At 39.2% G+C, this 20,633-nt stretch overlaps 1 protein-coding gene across 1 annotated transcript in view; it reads left to right on the top strand.

Annotated features, from left to right (window-relative positions):
- TENM2 (teneurin transmembrane protein 2) overlaps positions 1–20,633 on the top strand; it is a 750,809-nt gene that overhangs the window by 595,205 nt on the left and 134,971 nt on the right. The window contains exons 12-13 of the mRNA XM_069970729.1: positions 2,534–2,734; positions 6,153–6,338. Of these exons, the coding sequence (XP_069826830.1) occupies positions 2,534–2,734; positions 6,153–6,338 (387 nt within the window). The remainder of the gene's footprint in view (positions 1–2,533; positions 2,735–6,152; positions 6,339–20,633) is intronic.

Raw genomic sequence — 20,633 nt, 5'->3', positions numbered from 1 at the left:
CATCAGCTGTTGGCCGCACATCTCCTTTTGCAATAGGGAATGTGTGGCCAATGGATATTTGTCAGAAAGAGCCACAGATCAAATCTAAAAAAGGCGCTGTAAATGGGCACTGATCACTAAAATCAATCCTCATTTACAGACTGGTTTGGGCTCACTAATAAGGCAGATTTATTACAGAGGCTCACGTTGTTTGATACCTCTTCCTTTCTTCGACTGTCTAATCCAGTGATGGCTAACCTTGACACTCCAGCTGTCGCAAAAATACAGCTGTCGAAAAAATACAATTCCCATCATACCAGGGCAGCCAAAGCCATATCTTTGGTTGTTCAGGTATGATGGGAATTGTAGTTTTGCAACAGCTGGATTGTCAAGGTTAGCCATCACTGGTCTCGTCTAAGAATATACCATGTAAGAGGAAATGATGGTAAAATCTGGGTTAGATGTATGGGGAAGAATTTATTATTTGCACTTTTTTCATAATAATAAATAATAAAAGCATCTAAGCAGGTCCTGTGCTATATATCTTTTGGCAAGTAGATGTTTTATAAGTCACCATAGACAAATACTCTATATGATAGATTTTTAAAAATGGTATGCCATGGAAGGGATATTCAAGTGTTCGGAGCTTTTCATATGTAAGACATATGATAAATGGTAAAATAACCTTATGTTTCACATAGCATTTCAATACATTATATATCAATGAGAGCGCGAGTACAAGTAATGCGGACATCCGTCATTTAAATGCACTAAGAACCGGCCGCCAAAGATACTCCAAATGATTATAGTATAGGATGATGAATGACTTCTTATGAAGTGTTCTGTATTAAGCGAAAGTCTGGATCCAGGCCACAAATCCTCAGCCACAATATTGTATAGAGAAGCCACCGTTCCCTATAGTACCATGTGTTCTGTACAAATAATAGTGATAAAAGGTTAAATCAATGTTCACGCCAGCTCCTACACCAACTTGTGACAGACATTGGAACGTCTGACTGCACACAGTTTTACACATTACTATAATATTATGCAGTTGATAGTATTGATTGCTCTTCAAAAACTAATGAAGCCGTGTCATTCACATGCCCTTATCAAAGTACAGAATGGAACTAAGAACTCTGAGTCAGCTGTATTTTTTATTCAACTTAAGCTTTTTAGTTGGGATATTCATCATAGTATGTCGTCCAAACAATTCACCTGAAATGAAAGTGGCACGGAAATCAATAGGATCCATATATTCTGCCGCATAAACACTGTTGCTGTATTAACAAATTTGCTATGGAAAATGAAATAGAACATTTGTCAGATTTTGCACTCCGTTGCGGCATGGACCTAACTGAAATTGACAAATTAGGTTAACTTAGTACTGTTGTGTTTGCCAGTCTTGTGGTCGAATCATTTTTCAATGACATTTAACTTCATAAATGTAATTCACGGTTCAGTGGGGTCGTACAGTGTGTACCGCTCACACGGTCACACAATATACCTATGTTTTCCTGTAGTCAGTGAGTGGAAATTCCAAGCCCTGTTATAAAAAAAAAGAAAAATGTCCAGAAACCCTTTAAGTATCTGTTAATAGCTGCACTTTATCCCTTGCTGAAGGCTATTCAGTTCTTACAGTAATAATTCTGATTTTCACTTAATTCATCCACTGTACCATTTAAACATATTAATTTTATCGCTCTACGTTGTGGTGACAGTGACATAAAATTTGAAGAGCCTCCTGTGACCACTCTGTTCTACCTTGATTTTTAATGGTTGAAAGTATAAAATTTACATCCCCTCATAAAAAACCAAACCGTGCTTGTGAAGATAGCTGGAGAGCATGTCTGTGTCCGGAATTAGGAATGGACCATGTTGGTGTGAGAAAAAAAAAATCCCTTGTAGTCATGTCTTAAGGAGCCACAGAAGGAAATACCATTTCATCTATTACACATAGGCAATACACATAAGACCATTCAGCCATTAGGATTAACTGATGTATAATGTCCACAAGAGATAACATGTAAACTTTACCATGACAAAAGCTTATGCTGAAAACACTTAAGCAACTGTAGAAAATTATAGAATCCTAGACACATAAAATTTTCACAATTCAAATCAACAGTACATAGGAAATTCAGCAACTGCCTTTGAACTCCGCTCCTGGTGTCTGAAAAAGTGCCTGGATGCAGTCCTAGAAGAGGTATCACAGGAACTGCATCAAGCTTTCCCAGGCACCCTGAGTGGAGTGGAGTTTAAAGGTAACTGGATGACAATCCAACAGTCCTCGACTAATACTGTAGATCCATTTCTTACAAATTCTGCTGGTTGTCCATGGTAACAGACAGTGTTATATCACCACTCCGTTGTCAGGCACACAATTTTCCGACTATCATTGAACATGAAAAGAAAAGAAAATACAATTTGACACGAATTGGAATCTTGAACCAAATAGAGTACTTATATATTTATGTAATTGCAGTTAAAGATCCATTATGTTAGATTGTTTTTTGCATTTTTAATGTAATCCATTCTTTGTCTGCCATTTTAGTTGATTGTATTGACCCAACATGCTCCAACCATGGAGTGTGTGTGAATAAAGAATGTCTCTGCAGTCCTGGCTGGGGTGGCCAGAACTGTGAATTACCAAGGACTCAATGTCCAGATCAGTGTAGTGGACACGGGACGTATCTCACTGACACTGGTCTGTGTAGCTGTGATCCTAACTGGATGGGTCCGGATTGCTCTGTTGGTAAGAAAACACAGTAACAATTATAATATTGCATGTTTGCATTGACTTGATACATAGCCTTGTTTATTATTTCTTCCCACCATTTTTGCTTGTTCATCTATCTATTAACCCGAATGGTTTATCTATAGCAGTGCTTCTCAATTCCAGTCCTCGGGCCTCACCAACAGGTCATGTTTTGAGGATTTCCTTAGTATTTCACAGGTGATATAATTATACTCAGTGCATCAGGTATTAACACAGATGTTCTTTGTATGGGAAATCCTCAAAACATGACCTGTTGGTGAGGCCCGAGGACTGGAATTGAGAAGCACTGATCTATAGTATACAGTACTGTACATTGATTAGGGTACCGCTGTACTGATCCTTTGATTGCCACCACTTCAGATAGACATGACTTGGGGATCTATTTGTAACGTAGCATAGCTTTTTGGTCTCCGACACAATGACTCATTTTTCTCAATTACATATGTCTCAATGATGAAAAAACTTTCAACTTACACTTCACAATTTTGCCTTCTTTTAATATAGACATCAGGAAATACCCCTGACATATATGTTATATGGAAGCCACTGTCGGGCATTTATATACTATAGATTAATATAATCGATACATTGTGAGCTTTTTCATGATGCATCCATAAATAGGTTATAATGGTATCCATGTAGTAGATACCTTATGATATTCTACTGAAAAGATCAAAGTTTATCCATTTAATGGATTCCTATGACAGATGCCATACATTGTCCATAGGCTCAATGACTGACAGAGGTGGGACACTGCTGAAGATAGTGATTGTCTGTGCAGCTGACTCCCTAGAGAGATATTAATTAGATGTTCTGGACAAACATTCCCAACATGTGCCATATACTTCTTTACTGAAGAAGGGGAAAAAACGTGCTAACAAAAACCTGTGTTGCTAGATTGTTAATACAAGACCTATGTCAGATCCTTTGAAAAGCTGGTTAAAATATGCATATTACTGGTGACCTGATAATATATGATTGGTGTCACATTAAAAGAGGGTTATAAACGGAAAAAGGGGAAAACAATAGATCACCCCGAAAGACAATTATTGTCATGGACACAACATCCAAGAGATATCCGAAATATGGCAGTACCACAGGACAGAATACTGTAAATTTCCTCCATTGTGTTCTTTTTTTGCAATTTCCTGCTTATTATTTAGCATGGCAAATTTACTGGAACCTAAGTACTAGATTGTACAGGTATTGATGTAGTCATGTGTAGTCAGCGGAAACAGACATTTTTTTTATAACTTTCCACAAGCTACTGCAGAAATCCTTACCAAATAGCCTATGATAGATCATTTTGTAATACACCTGTAGAAATGAACCAGTATAAAAGATGCTGGGGTCCAGGAACATTCATTGAGAATTTTAGCTGCACACATTTCTTCGTGGCATATGCCGCCTTCAGGCAATGAATACCCTACATAACATTAATATATATGTAAAACAATCAAGTCTCTTGATGTACTGTATAGATGGACGTGGCTGTCTGATGACACACCGGTACCATCAAATTAAAGCTCTTCAGCATTTCCCTTTCCTTTAAATAGTAATGTGAACATAATTCAGGGAATAACTGAAAGCATATCCAATGTGTAGTATGAATGATGCATAAGACAAAGCTCAATCATCATTTTACTGCAGAGAAGAGGTGAACCAGTGAACGAGAAAACAGCAATGAGCACTTAATTGTATTTCACCACCGCACTCAGCCACCAATGAGGTTTTGTTTTTTTTCTTGTTGTTTATTTGGACTTGCAATTATTTTCTAGGCTTGTTTTGTATAGCCACATAAAGAGATAAAAAGCTTAAAACTAACATTTAGATTCCAGTCCAAAGAACCAGGTATAAAATGGTAAAGCAGCTGTTTGCTAGATAGATTTGATTGACAGTATAAACACTCAGAGTCATAGTTATACCAACTAGAGAAAAGAAGATTAAGGATGGGTTCACATGTAACAGAATCGCAGCGGATTTCATGCTGCGAGTATGTAAGCGGCAGCCCTCACATTACCTGGCCTGCACTCTGGCTTGTTCTGTGGCTCCAAGCTCAGCCAATCAGTGGCGGCGGCAGGACAGTGCATTGATTGGCTGAGCAGGATGTCAGGATGATGGTAGCCACAGAACGAGCTGGAGCTCGGACCGGGTAATATATGCACCGGTCTGCAGGAGGTTAAGGGGGCTGCTGCTTACATACTTGCAGCGAGATGACAATTCTGCTGTGAGTATGTAATCCTATTCCAACTTACAGACTGACGTGAAATCCGCTGCAATTCCATTGTGCGTGAGCCCAACCTAAAACTAAAGGGCTAGAAAGATAGACAAAAATAGAAAGAGAGATAAATAGAGAGTAGTGATGAGCGAATAGTGAGATATTCGAATATTCGATATTCGTACGATTATCCCGCGAATATTCAAATATTCGATCGAATATTCAATCCCATTAAAGTCTATGGGAACAAGTATTGGATTAGTGAAAAACATCTATGTGACCATTTGGAGGGTGAAACCGGAAGCTGGGGGATTTGAACGCTTATCGAATATTTATCGAATATTCACGGGATATTCGTACGAATATCGAATATTCGAATATCTCACTATTCGCTCATCACTAAAAGACAGATAAATAGATAGATGGAGGAATGGATAGACAGATAGATAGATAGATAGATAGATAGATAGACGAAAATAGAGAGAGATAAATAGATAGATGGAGGGATAGACGGATAGATAGATGAAAATAGAGAGAGAGATAAATAGATAGATAGAGGGGTACATGGATAGATAGATAAATAGAAAGATAGATAATAGATAGAGAGATAGATAGATAGATAGATAGATAGATAGAAAATAGAAAGCGAAAAATAGATAGATAGATAGATGGAGAGATGGAGAGATAGATAGATAGATAGATAGATAGATAGATAGATAGATAGATAGATAGATAGTTCACAACAGGGTGCACTCCAGAAACAGTTGGTGAATAGTGTGCCAGCAACTGGAGATTGAATTGCCGTTTTCTTGTAGATAAACTACTGAAAAAGCACGAGAAAGGCTTTGAGAGGAAGCAAAAATGTTGCATGTGAACATTTTTTTTTTTTTTTAATGGAATAAATATTTTTTGTTACTATTTTGGGAGTGTTTCAAAGTTCTTCAGTTGTAAACAGAGAGATAGATAGATGTTGTTAGTTGTTAAAGGGGTTGATTCACAAAAAAATATTGAGGGAGCTTTATCATGGTGTTTTATTGTATGATTTTCTTTGTTGCCCATAGCAACCAGAGCTCAGCTTTCATTTTACCTGAGCAATCGGAGACTAGAAAGTTTCTTTCTTTTATCATTTTAACAGCAATTGTTTGTTTTTTTGCTTTTCGCTCTTGTTTGTTGCAGAGGTATGCTCTGTGGACTGCGGCACTCATGGTGTTTGCGTTGGTGGAGCATGTCGTTGTGAAGAAGGTTGGACTGGCGTGGCATGCGACCAACGTGTTTGCCACCCTCGCTGCACTGAACATGGAACTTGCAAAGATGGAAAATGTGAATGCAGAGAGGGCTGGAATGGGGAGCACTGCACCATTGGTAGGCAAACGACGGGCATCGAAAGAGGCACATATTGCTTTATTCTCATACAACATATCGCCGTTGTGTTTTGTTCCATCAAGGGAGCCTTTATGTGTCAACTGCAGAATACAAATTGAGAACAAGTAAATGAGTGGTTAGTGTAAGTCAGAGACATGCCATGTTATTACTGAATGGCAATGTATTGGCACAATAATCCTGTCAATGGTCGCATTATAAATTTCCACCCACAAAATGGGCCCACATGTCTTTTTTTTATAATGTACAGTTATTATCCGTTTCCATAGTAAGTTAACAGGATTTGTATTACAGCAGTTGTGGCAAACCTTAATGGGGCATTGCTTTTGACAATGATCATATCTTGTAATCCTGGACTTTGGCCAAAGGCTTTTAAGCATGTGAATTTGAATGAGTAAATTAATAAAAATCTTTGACCATTGTTCTTAAGCAAAATGACAATGTAGCATAATACAATCTAGAACCAATAGCAACATGTAATCAAATACAAACCGAACTTTGACATTTTAAGATAAAAATGTCTATAACAATGATTTATCTGAGGTAAAATACAGTAAAAATAGAAATAATAAATGAATAGGCCAGATATATGCCAGAAATACAGTAGGTTACTTTTATTGGGGAAAGGGAATTTGTTGTCACTTTTATGGTGCCTCAACCAGGAATCATTGGGACGGTCCCCAATGACTGCAGCTTGCCTTATGGCCCAAGCAGATGACTCATGTTTAAGGCAGCATGAAAGTCATGACCCCTGTCCATATACAGTGGTACCTCTGTTCTCAAACTGCTTGGCACTCAAACTGCTTGGAACTCAAACTGTATTTTCAAGGAAAGTTTGCTTTGGTTCTCAAACTCTTGCTCGGTTCTCAAGCCCTTTCGGGCATCCAGTCTTGAAGTACTCAGTATCTGAACATTTTTGCAAGTGTGGATGGTGGGTTGTATGTGGTAAGTTTAGCACTGGTGAGGCTTTAAAATACAGTACTGTATATGGCTGGGTTCACACACTGTATACTTCAGGCAGTATTTGGTCCTCAAGTCAGGTCCTCATAGCAACCAAAACCAGGAGTGGATTGAAAACACAGAAAGGCTCTGTTCACACAATGTTGAAATTGAGTGGATGGCCGTCATATAACGGTAAATAACTGCCATTATTTCAATATAACAGCCGTTGTTTTAAAATAACAGCAAAAATTTGCCATTAAATGACGGCCATCCACTCAATTACAACATTATGTGAACATAGCCTTTCTGTGTTTTCAATCCACTCCTGGTTTTGGTTGCTATACAGCCTCACAAATACAGCCTCAAATATACATAGTGTGAACCCAGCCTAAGACTGCTGGAGTGCATATACAGTACAGTAGTAGTACAGGCAGTGCACCACCATACACATCCTGTACAGTACAGTATAACATTGCTGGAGTGCATATACAGTACAGTAGTAGTACAGTCAGTGCACCACCATCCCCCATATGTTACAGTGCTGGGGTGGGGGGGACTCTATACAGTAAAGGATGAGTGTGGAGTTAGTGACTACTGTACTATAATTGCTGGTTTTGTTGAATGTTTCTTGTGTATAATGTACTGTACAGTATAGTGCTTCTCTGTAATGTAGAAATTAAACTTGGCACTTATCAATGTAATATATGGGTACTTTAGGTAATTATTGGTGGGTGCTGGAAACAATTATACACATTTACATTACTTTCTATGGGAAGACACTTCTTGGTTTTCAAACTGCTTCCAGAACCAATTAAGTTCGAGAACTGAGGTACCACTGTACCCTATTATGGCGTAAGAACACAATATAGGGGAGTTCCCTGTGTGGTTCTCCATCTCTCAGCTAGAGATAAGAACTGTGTAGGACCTTAAAGGGGTACTTTGGAGAGTACAGTTATACAGTTATAGTTATACAGATTTGTAAATTGCTTTTATTTATGTACTTATCAACTGCTGTATGTCCTGCAATAAGTGGTGTATTCTTTCCAGTATGACACAATGCTCTCTGCTGCCATCTCTGTCGTGACAGGAACTATCCAGAGTAGTAGCAAATTCCCATAGAAAACCTCTACTGCTCTGGGCGGTTCCTGTCACTGACACCAGGACACCACTTCCTGCAGGACATACAGCAGCTGCATGGCGTGACTAAATTAGACAGTAAAAGAATCTATATGGATTTAACTGGAAAAGGAGACCAGATTCTATTATTGAACATGTATCAGTTGTAGTTTTTGGTAGGCCACAATTTTTATTTGTAGAGCACAAATGTTCAGTCCCACTGACCAATAGAACTATTTCTTATAGGAAAATGCTACCAATATTTACACAGCAATAATGGATACATTAGAAACATTGAGATGTCTGTCTGAAGCATATTTTCATGTACGACAACAGCATTAGTCTTGTAAAATATATACAATAATTGTGTATACTGTATATGCAGTGCTAAAAATAGTTGTATGATATACAGTACTTGTGTTAGAAAAGTAGTCTATAAATAATAATACCAGTTTTAAGTCAGTATTGTTCCAAATTCAGAAAGAAAAAAACTTTACTGAGATCTGGAAATACTTAAAAGTTAAAGTGTATCATAAGATGTGTATGCTGCTGCAGAGTGGCCTATGGCTGAGCACTACTTGCTAAGGATCTGTCTGGATGTGTTCGCTATCAAGGACCTCTTTGTTGGATGATTAATTAGTAGGCGATGTGCTTACAGTGCCAGGAAAATAAATTATAGAAACAAGTAGCAAACACCGTAGTTTTCCTCTTTACTGATTAATTTAAATTTCCTCTTTCTGTCCCTATGCATTGCATGAAAATATAGATTTTGTTTGCTTGAACAACCAAATGTGACTAAAAAGGTCAAATTCTGTCCCTAGAGCATTAGAACCAGATTGTTTCTCCTGGCAGATAAGGTATTTCCGATTATTATGGTCTCTCTCAACAGATTTGCTCACTCCAGCAACAGCGGGGTTACAGGCTTAATTTAAAAAATCTTGATACTTTGAGTAAGAATATAATCAGTTTCAGGACATATCCTAAGTTATCTTTTCATAATTCAAATTTTATCAACAATCTTAATTGAAGCCATATATACACGAAGACATGATTAATAACTTTGCCCTACAAGTAACTTTCTGTGCTCATTTACATGCACACATCCAGAATCCTTTGCACTTGCTCAATTCTGTATGAGTCAGTTCTAGAACACAGTGTACTGGCCATGGGAGTAACCCCCAGAGACAAGCATTCCTCCAATCTCCAAATGGAAAATTAAACACTTTCATTAAAGTAGCAAATACGTTTTTTCTCATTTGCGTTTAATTTTTTTTCTTTTTTAATTATTGTTTCAGTTGGGGACACCTACTATATTAAAAGGGGTTTGCAGACTAATACAAGTGGTCCCATAGCATAGAAGGTAACTTTCTGACTGCATGCGTTATGACTACTAGGACACTCCACAATCATCAGAATGGGGACAAACAAACACTGAAAGTGGTGAACCAGTCTTCACTAGGAACAGAGCGGTATTCCCTGCCAAGGATAATAATATAAATTTTATTTATATAGCGCCAACATATTCTGCAGCTCTTTACAGTTCTGGGGTACATACATAGACAAAATTAAATACTACAGAGATACACATGTAACCATCAAAGGGGCCCTGCTAACATACAATCTATGAGGAGAAGGAGACAAAATGCAGAGGGACTAAAGTGCTACCGATCACCAAAAAAAAAAAAAAATTTACATGTCAAAGAACATGTCAAAGTTTTAATTGGTTAGGGTCTGAGTGTTAAGACCAATCCTCTCCCTGCAAAGTGTCAGTGAGAAAGAAATATTTGGGGCACAGCCATGGAATTCTCTAGCTTTGGCTATCCAGGCATGGTGGAAATTGTAGTTTTGCTACAACCAAATAGCTGAAGGTTTCTCATCCCTGATTTAAAGGTTGTGTTAGCTGTTTGGTCTCACATGGCCAGGCAAATTTACTTTATTTAGATTATGCTTGATATCTCAACTGCGGGTGTATGCACAATGGAAGATGTGCCAAATTTCTTAAGAGTTGTGCACATTTTAGGGGAACTTGGGCTCCCCAAAACACAACTATTTTGATAACACCAACCTTTATAACTTCCACCATAGCCTTTAAATACAGTCATTCATAGAGCCTGTATATATTTTCTTTGTTTTCTGTGTCCAGCTAGGGTTGAAGTATAAATGATAAAATCAGAGATGGTGGAAATGGGATTGGGCAGATAGTTGTAGTTATTGAGGTTAAGTAGGTAGAAGTTGCATGATAGGATATGACATGATAGGCTGGAGGTCCTGTTACAGGTGGTGCACTGGGGCCTCACAGCTTTGTGGTATACCTCTGAGTAACATCAGCGCCTAATCTGTTCCAGTATATTAGCTAAAACGGATTAATAATTTAGTTATGTACTGAGTTATTTTTATTAATAAAAGTAGTCATTATGCAAAACCAAACATGCGGAAATCAATTTCTAAGAAGGGGGATTCGGGATAATTGGTTGACATGTATAAAGTTCAGAATTTACCTTAACATTGAGAAATTTACTCTTAACAAAATCTAATTATTATTTTATACATCTCCTCTGATAACTTAAGGCTTTGTAAAGTGAATAATGAAAAATGATCAAAGAAAAGCGCATCAGAATATTCTGCATCCTTTTGATCTAACAAGATACTGGGTTAATGGTAGGATTTGCAAGCTGAAGCATTAAAGTGATGGAAAAATATCAGAAGATTGTTAATGTATGCGTCACACCACTTACAGTAACTATTAATGTCTTTCTAGCATTAGAGCAAAAGTTGACAGTCAAAAATTGGCAGTTAAAGTTGTGCAAAAGATATTATTGATGCCTAAGAAAACAAGTCCTTCCTAGGCTATGTTCACACAATGCTTTTTCCTCTCTGTTTTTTAAAAGAAAAAAATTTGCGGTTTGGCCGCCCACCAGTGCAGTGACGGTTGTTGCTACATTATTCTAGTTTAGGTAGACTGATTGGCCTTTGGCTGTGTCTTTATTTGAAAAGCCCAAATTGAATTTAATAGTAAAAACAATAAAAGGAAGGTTAAAAAAAAAGAAAAACTGTGTGAACAACTAAAAAATAGCACCCAGTGTTTGCAAAAGACGTCAGAAAGTAATTGTCCTGATCATTATTTTGACGTCTGTGCAGATAACGTCCTTTATTTTAAACATTGAAGTCAATTACATCGCTGCAATAACGGACGTCTTTTTAAATAGAAAAGGTGGCCCACAATTTGTAAATATAGCTTTAGGGCTATAAATGTGGCGGAATTCTATGGCGGACATCACCACCACGTGCATTGCTCTCTGCTCAAAGAATTGACATGTCAATTCTTCAAATAGAGAGCGGTAGGAGCAGAGGTGCTTAAGCCCTCCCATAGAGAAGCTCACACTGAGACAGGCGAGAATGCGTGACAGAGAGTTTCACCGCAGAATTCCACCACATTTACCATACTTTTCGCATTATAAGACGCACCTGCCTATAAGATGCACCCCTGATTTGGACCACTAAAACAGGGAAAAAATATTTTATGCTAATTAAACTTCCCTGGTGGTCTAAGGTCATGAAGGGGATAATGCAGTGAAGGGGTCAAAGTTTCTTCAAATGACAGTGCCTTGTACCTACACATACACAGCTGCTGCATGCACAACACACACTCAGCTCTGCTACACCATACACTCTCAGCTCAGCTACACATTCAGCTCTGCTGCACCAAACACTCTCAGCTCAGCTACACATTCAGCTCTGCTACACCATACATTCTCAGCTCAGCTATACATTCAGCTCTGCTACACCATACACTCTCAGCTCAGCTGTATCACACACACTCAGCAGTACAAACATATCCACAAGCACACACAATGTTATATCAACACACACACAAGGTAACACACACACACACACAGGGTAACACACATACTGCTGTTCTGTACTTAGACGCGACCATTTAGTGTAGGACCTGCGGGAATGTGAGTTGAAGGACCTTCACATGACCAATGATTGTGACATCACCAAAGGTCCTTCAGCTTCCGAAGGTCCTTCAACAGGTTGCCGTCCTTCAGCAGGTTGCCGTGTATATCCCCTCCCGATTTCTCTCCTGCCGGGCACTGATCTCACTGATCAGTACTGACAGGAAAAGGAAGAGGACTGCACAGCTGATGCAGCCTTCCAGACCATCAGGGAAGGAGTCAGGGTGGTCTGACAGTGTCGGGCTGCCCTGTCTCCTGTATATAAGACGCAGGCACTTTTTAGCAAGATATTTTCTTGCCAAAAAGTGCGTCTTATAAAGCAAAAAATACGGTACTCATTGTGAACATACCCTTAGTGTGACAACACTGCACCATTGTAGAGACTATCTTCAGGTTGCCCGGCATCCTGGTAAATTGATAGACATTATTACTAGTCCAGCCTACGCTCTGAGTCCTGTAGGATATTCCAGTAACTAATATTTCGATTGGTACAATGCACCAGATCACCTCTCTAGTCTAGAGACAGCAGTTTGTTCTCAACCTTAAATCACTGCAGGAGGCTTTATTACAAATAGGGTATTGAAGCATCAAGAACTATAACATAGACACTTGTAAGTTTAAAGCTAGTAGTTTATTCCCTTAATGGTCACATTAATTGCTTATGAATTTGTAATTTAGTTTCCCTTTTCCCAAGTTAAAGTTCTTTTTACTAAATCCACCATGTGTGAAGACATATTATCCCACGGAATTGCCCCCTAACTTAGTCTAATAAACTTAAAATTGTTTTTATTGCTCCCCTTTGCAATCTGTTTGTTCTACAGAGCGTGGACCACATTTTACAACTGGGATTATAGTGAATCCTGTTGTGCTGTCTCATTGGTTACTAGAAAGCATTCTCTGAATCCCAGATGTTTGATTGAGAGACTAAGGCTGCCTTTCTCAAGCATTGTTTGTTTAATGGCAAGTCTTCCCCCTCCTGAACATACCGCTCTTCTCTCCTTTTATTATGGTGCGCATATTAAAAGGCTTTGGGTTTACCAAGTTTTGTAAGTAGGGAGCTATAATTTTGAAAAACTGCCAATCAATGTCATGGATTATTGCGCCTGTGCTAATCCCTCTGTATGTACAGAATTAGACCAGCTCAGGCAGTGAAGTGCAGTCAGCTGACAATAGCGAGGAGACTTGCCTCTCCTACTGTGATGTGATTTAAAACACTTTGTAGTTGTCGACAACTGGCTGCAATGTTTCAGCAATAGCAAGGTGTGCATGTATAACAGTATATAGCTATGTCTAACTATGGAACAGAATTCATGGCAACACTGTGAGTAAGCTGAAATGAAGAAAAGTTGTTGTTTTTTAAGATACTCTGTCACTAGGTTAACTCTGTCCTATCCGAGGGCAGCATAAACTAGGAATAGAGAAGCAGATTAGAACAATGTATTACTTATATTATGTATGCAGCTGTTCCTGAGATTCACTTCATGGCAGTCCATGCTTTTGATGAGGACCAGCTTCCTCTACCACTGACCCCTGATTGACAGCTTTCTGAGTATACTGTGTAAAGGTGGACATCCTTTACATCATTGTAAACAGCTTCACTGCTGCCATCAAATAAGGTAGCCTAAATCTAGAGCCAGATTTCCTTTAAAGCGACTCTGTACCCACAATCTGACCCCCCCCCCCCCCCCAAACCACTTGTACCTACGGATAGCTCCTTTTAATCCAAGATCTGTCCTGAGGTCCGTTCGGCAGGTGATGCAGTTATTGTCCTAAAAAACAACTTTTAAACTTGCAGCCCCGTGCCCAACGGCCGGGGCTTAGAGTATATGTGCCCTAACTTTGCAACACCCCTCTGTCCCTCCTCCCACCCTCTTCATCATTAGGAATGCCACTGGAGCATTTTCTCGTGTCTGAACATTGCACAGGTGCCTTAAAGATCCAGCCCATGTTCAGTATTCACACAGCTGATGAATAGGAGACAATCTGCCTGGAGCATTCCTAATGATGAGGAGGGCCGGGAGGAGGGACAGAGAGGTTGTGCCAGCCTAATGCATACACAAGCTAAGCCCCGGCTACTGGACACAGGGCTCCTAGTTTAAAAGTTGTTTTTAGGACAATAACTGCATCACCTGCCGAACGGACCCCAGGACAGATCTTGGATTAAAAGCAGCTATCTGAAGGTACAAGTGGTTTGGGGGGGTCAGATTGTGGGTACAGAGTCGCTTTAACTATTATACAGGATGAGTCAAAAGGCTCAGGTCACTTTTTTATTTCAGAAAAGAGAAACATTACATGTCTGAATACCCCAGCAAGTAATAGGTGAGAGGCCTAGTGTTTTAGGCTATGTCCGGAACATGATCACCATCTTGAAAGCTGCCATATTGGTTTAATGTGAAATGTTTCAAATGGAAAGGTGGACATGAAGCATATCAAAGAAGACCAGAAATGTTTCAGAAATTGACTGTTGTAATATTTCTTGTGATTCAAAGTTATCATGCGGGTCACAATGATTAGATCTGGTGCCTTTAGCTCTTTGTTCAGCACGTTAGTTAGTTATGCTTCACAGGGGACATTCCTAGTTGCTGTTGCAACATTCTGTGCTGATAACTTTTGAACCGCAAGAGATATTGTGGCTATCTATGTTTGGGACAATTATAGTGTTCTTTGATACTGTGCCCTACTGTGTTGATCCAAAGGAATGCAAAATGTTATTCATCTAAGCGGACCAAGAGAAATTATCCCAGTCAGCGGTATAAGAAATCACTAATCTTACTAGCCTTGAGCAAAAATATTAATGTTTGAGGGTCTATTCTAATGTTGTGGCTGCAGCCACATGCAGCCGAAGCCATAACATTCCTGGTAATATTGTGTGGTCATTGTGGGTGTGATTTCACCTACAATGTTAGTACATTATCCCTATAATTATTTGTTATCGTGCAGAGAAGATGGTTTCCAGAAATGAATACAGAGAAGTATAGAGAGTGACAGGACAGATAAGGTCCACATCACAAATCCTGACCTACATCATCACATGTATATTTAGGGCAGTGTCTTTATGTATAATACAAGTGGTGCGCCATTATAAGTAAGCCCTGTGCTTGACATGAATATTTTCATGCTGATGCCGGTGCGACAACATTGATGCACAGTGGTAGTTTAGTCCATAGACTTTCTGCAGCAGATGATTTACACTTCCACTTGTCAATTTTCACTATGAGAAGCTTTTGTGCTCTGGGATTTGAGAAGAGAATTCTTCCCCAAAATGATCCCTTGCTATACTGCGGACGTGATTTCTGCACTTCGCCACAAAGTCTAACAGTTTATACTTAAAAATGTCACGGCAGGTCAAGTAGGAAGCAGAAAATAAAGTGCAATGAAAACACGTTTGCCTTGTCCCCTTAAGTCCCAAGAGGCCGATACACTAAACCCAAAAGTGTCTTCTTAACTTGCTGTATTAGGCAGGAACAGAATAGATGATGGCAAGACACTACAGGCACAGTCTTTACGAAGCTACTTTCTGCTATTCCCTGAAGTAATGAAAACAAGGCCCTTAATCTGTGATGATGTTTCCTTGACTTCAGATGACTTGCAATCATCTGTAATATTTTATTTACACTGTGTGGTCTGAATACATGCATCGGCTTTGTGCTGCAGGGTTGGTTTTCTCAAGTCTTGCAATGTACATGGATTCTTACATAATTTGCTGGTAGAAAGACTATAATAAAAAGTCAATGCAGCTCTACTGTTGACATAAAGTGCATGTGTAATAGGACAATGTTGTGCTGAAAAATACTGTACGTCATACTGTTCAGTTGTTTCATTCACAATTGTTAGAAAGGATGGGATAAAAATACTATAAAAAGTGCCGGTGCATTAAACACATTAGAGCTATATTGCCACTATGGGATTTTAGCACAAAATTACAGCCGTCTATTGATATTGACGCTCGTAAATAATGGGAAAGTACCCCTAAGGAGTCACCCAATACAGATTAATTGTTTGGTGTTTTATCTTATGGGCCAATTCTGGGTGCTTCTTCATTTTATTGTTAACTTTTTTCATCACTTACAGTATATATATTGAAATATTTAGAATTTTAATTTTTTGGGGTTTTTATTTATTGTCCAAGCACTATGGATAAGGGATGTAGACTGGCTAAAATCTATCCACTGTAAAAAAGAACACATATTCCCCAATTTCTATATCCGTAGCTTAATACAATAATAACAACAACAATAATAATTACAGCCAGTTTTTGGATACAATGGCCTACATTTACTAAAACTGTCTATGTGCAAACTTAAAGGGGTTGTCCAGCGAAAAACTCTTTCTTTCAAATCAACTGGTATCAAAAAGTTAAATAGATTTGTAATTTACTTGTATTAAAAAATCTCAAGTCTTCCCATACTTATTATCTACTATATGTCCTGCATGAAATGTTGTTTTATTTTCAGTCTGACACAGTGCTCTCTGCTGACATCTCTGGGCGAGACAGGAACTCTTGTCTCGGTTTTCTATGAATCCCCATAGAAAACCCCTCCAGCTCTGGACAGTTCCTGTCTCGGCCAGAGATGGCAGCAGAGAGCACTGTGTGAGGCTGAAAATAAAACATTTCCTGCATGACATATAGTAGCTGATAAGTATGGGAAGACTTGTGATTTTTTAATAGAAGTAAATTACAAATCTATATAACTTTCTGACACCAGTTGATTTGAAAGAAAAAGATTTTTGCTGGACAACCCCTTTAAAATATGCCAGATTTATCAGGCTGTTTGATAAATCTGCCCCACTTAAAGATGGTCTAGTTTTGCAAAGTTTACACCAGCTATTACTTGGCTTAAAGTTCACCAGAAATTTTAGCCAAATTCAGGTAGCTATTTGGCAAAGTAGGCCATGCCCCTTTTCCTGCATAAGCCACACCCCTTTTTTTCAAAACAGGCAAAAATTAAATGTGGAGAAAAGTCCAGTGCGCCACTTTTGCAGCAAAAATTATTATGGAGACACATTTGTAATCCTGGGCCAATGTGTGCACTGATGGCTGCTTTTCCATATGGAGATGCAAGGAGACTATAATACACACGATCCTGAGGCAGGCAGGATTCTGCCAATTTTACTCCGTGTGAAATGGCCCTTAAAGTTCATTACTAAGGGAACGTCATCAACAGCAGAGTGAGTACAGGCTTACACTGTCCATACAAACCTATGGAGGGGGGAGAGGCTGAGGAGAATGAGTGAGCAAGAAGAGCTGACAAGCAAAAAAAGATATAGCGCTGCTCCTCATGTACACACACAGGACAGCATCTTGAAAATTATGCTTTAATGCTTTAATGTATATATGTATCTTTTACAATGTTGCATATGTCAGACAATTACAATTAAACCTAGAGTTTTGCCGCAGACAGGACGCAGTTCTGAACATAAGGTTTAATCGTTGTCGCAGTCTCCTAAGTAGCTTACAGGCCATTCAGATTTGAGACTTTGTGCCATAGTCTACTGTGAAGCGATGGAACCCCCTGGGCTAGTACTTACTGAGTCACTGGGACACTGTATGTAAAAAATGTCATCATTCTAGGAACATAAACTGCAATGCTAGGCATTAAAAACATTTTTGAGTAGGTTGTTAAGGAAGGAGTTAACTAATGGTTGCCGCTGTCCAAATCACATCAGGGATCAGACCATTATGAAAAGGAAATGTCAATTCTGTGCTTTTGGCTGCAATATTTTCTCTTAACACTGGGAATGAATTCAAAACTGCTGCGTTACTGTTGTTCGAAGCTTTTATCCTCCTAAGCAACTAAATATTTTAAGGCGGAAAGAAAAGTGTGAATGCTGTTGGTTTCTCAAAGTCGCTGTCGCCTATTAACCCCATTCAGCGCCAGATGGCCTGGCTGCTCTGCAAATGAACAGGGTTAAGTTAGATGCCCATTATAACTCACCAGCAGAAATTACTATTTGTAAAAACAAGTGCCCAAATACAATTAAACCACAGTTCTGAAAACATAGATGTATGAATCAATTTAAAAAGCCTTCAATGCAGAAATGTATTAAAACCTCAAGGAAACTGCTTGGTGTCATTTTCTTTCATATCTCGTTTTTTTTTAGAAAGCATTGTTTCAGAAACGTTCTGGTATCTTACAGCCTGTACTTATCTTAAGTATACAAACACCTTTATGAGGGTCAACAATTTGCAATCGTAGTGATTGGGTTATTTGGGGATACCTGGTGTCTAGTGGTTTACTCACATGGATGGGCAGAGAAAGACTTACACTTCTAATAATACAGTATTTACACATGGGGACATATTATTGAGTTACACCAGTTGAGCAATAGTGTTACATAAAAAGGTAATAAACTTATACCAAACCTTTGAATAGATACAGATTGGAGATGATCAAACCTCACGCACACTTGGGTTTGTCTGAACTCGAACACTCTGGATTTGATGATGGTGGCTGAAGAAGTTGGATGCAGCCCTAAGGCTGCCTGGAAAACATGGTTACAGCCCAAGGCTGTATGTATGTTTTCCAGGACTTTCTAGGGTAATTAAATGCTGAGCATTTGGGTTCGGACAAACCCAGGCCTGCTTGAGGTTCACTTATCTCTTATACAGATCAAACCCTAAAATAAGTATGGCCCTCAGAATAAATACAGACTCCAAACTACATGGTGGTATTGGTCAGGTCTGGTATGGCGGTACGATGCTCCCATTTTTTCCCCAGTAGTCGTGTGCTGTTACCTGGCTTATTGGCCATATGCCTATTGGTTACCGCATGAGGGTCTGGCTTCTGCTGCATGTGGTGACGTATAGTAAATGTGGGGACGCGGCCTAAGGCTATGTTCGCACTACGTAAGTTCCACAGAAATGTCGGCCGTTGTTACGGGTGTGATTTCTGCAGTACTTACGTAGTGCTGCAGGCTGAGGGATCCCAGCAGGAGTGTATACACATAGTATACACTCCGGCTGGGATCCCTAGCAGCGCCGTAAAAAACTGACATGTCAGTTTTCTGTGGCCGGTATTCAGTGAATAGCGGCCGCAGAAAATCCTGTCAGTTCACACAATGGCGCAAGCGGCTATGGCCGCACGCTCCATTGTGTGCTGTGGGGAGTTATGATCAGAACTCATCACACATCAGAACTCATCAAACCCTAAGGAAGTACAGAAACCAGTAGATTCTCCATAAAAATACAGATTGCAGACCATTCCCTCTAAACAAGTACCCCAGACCAGTCTGGATAAACAAATACAGAGCTAAATAAATAGAAACCACAGACAATGTACCCTAAACTGATGTAGACTCCAAACTAGACCCCCTTTATATAGACCCTAGAACAGAGTTGCTAAAGTTTTGAAAAGCACAAGACATTTATTTTGCTCTACTACTTCCACAAAGGAAAAATGGAGGGAAAAGACATTTCTATACATTTATGGATGATACTATACCTATAAATAATGTAGTCACCAAATAATGGTCAGATACCAGTTCTACACAGTGAAAAGTGAATACATTGTAGGTAAATCCAATGATGTGTTTAGTTATTGCAGTCATCCACTTTCCCTTATGTTCTCTATCCAAATCCAGGTAGCCATGTTTTTGTGTGCATGTTTTGTTGTTGTTTTTTAAATCCCTTGTTGGGTTTCCCACAACCTGATAATGGTCCAAAGTACAGTATTATGTGCATCCTAAGGCTATGTTCCCACAAAGCAAGGGACTGGCCATTCGGGTCACGGAACGGCCGGTCTCTGAAAAGATCATCCCAGATGATTTTTCAGGCCAGAGTTCTGTTGCGGGCGCATCCACGCGCGCCCGCATCAGAACACTCCACTGCACGCAGTGGAGCGAGTGGCTGGATCCGCTTGCTCCACAGTGCGCACTGACACGATTACAACGGCCGTACGTTTACGAAAACATGTGTTGTGTAAACATAGCCTAATAGTTTTTTTTACAGGGGTTATCCAGTGCTACAAAAACTGGAGACATGGGGCAAAAGTGGCCATGTTTTTGCAGCGCTGGATAACCCCTTTAAGGTCACAGAAGCAAAGAGAAGGACATGTTCAGATTACTTAGTTTGCATACAGTCTACAAATCATTGGACTTTTGAGATACTAAACTACGACAATTTCAAGAACTGATCCCTTCCTTTGTATGTGAGGCTTAAATCTTTAATGGTGTGATACTTTAGGGGTTTCTATTTATGTAAGAATTCACCTAAGCCAAATTTCTTTTATAACTCTACCAAGACAAAGTCTAATAGCTGAAA

The sequence above is a fragment of the Dendropsophus ebraccatus genome, chromosome 1 (genome assembly GCF_027789765.1).
Source record: "Dendropsophus ebraccatus isolate aDenEbr1 chromosome 1, aDenEbr1.pat, whole genome shotgun sequence".
In the NCBI taxonomy this organism is placed as follows: domain Eukaryota; kingdom Metazoa; phylum Chordata; class Amphibia; order Anura; family Hylidae; genus Dendropsophus; species Dendropsophus ebraccatus.
The sequence above is the reverse complement of the archived record's forward strand: the minus strand, read 5'-3'. Positions and strand labels throughout refer to the sequence as shown.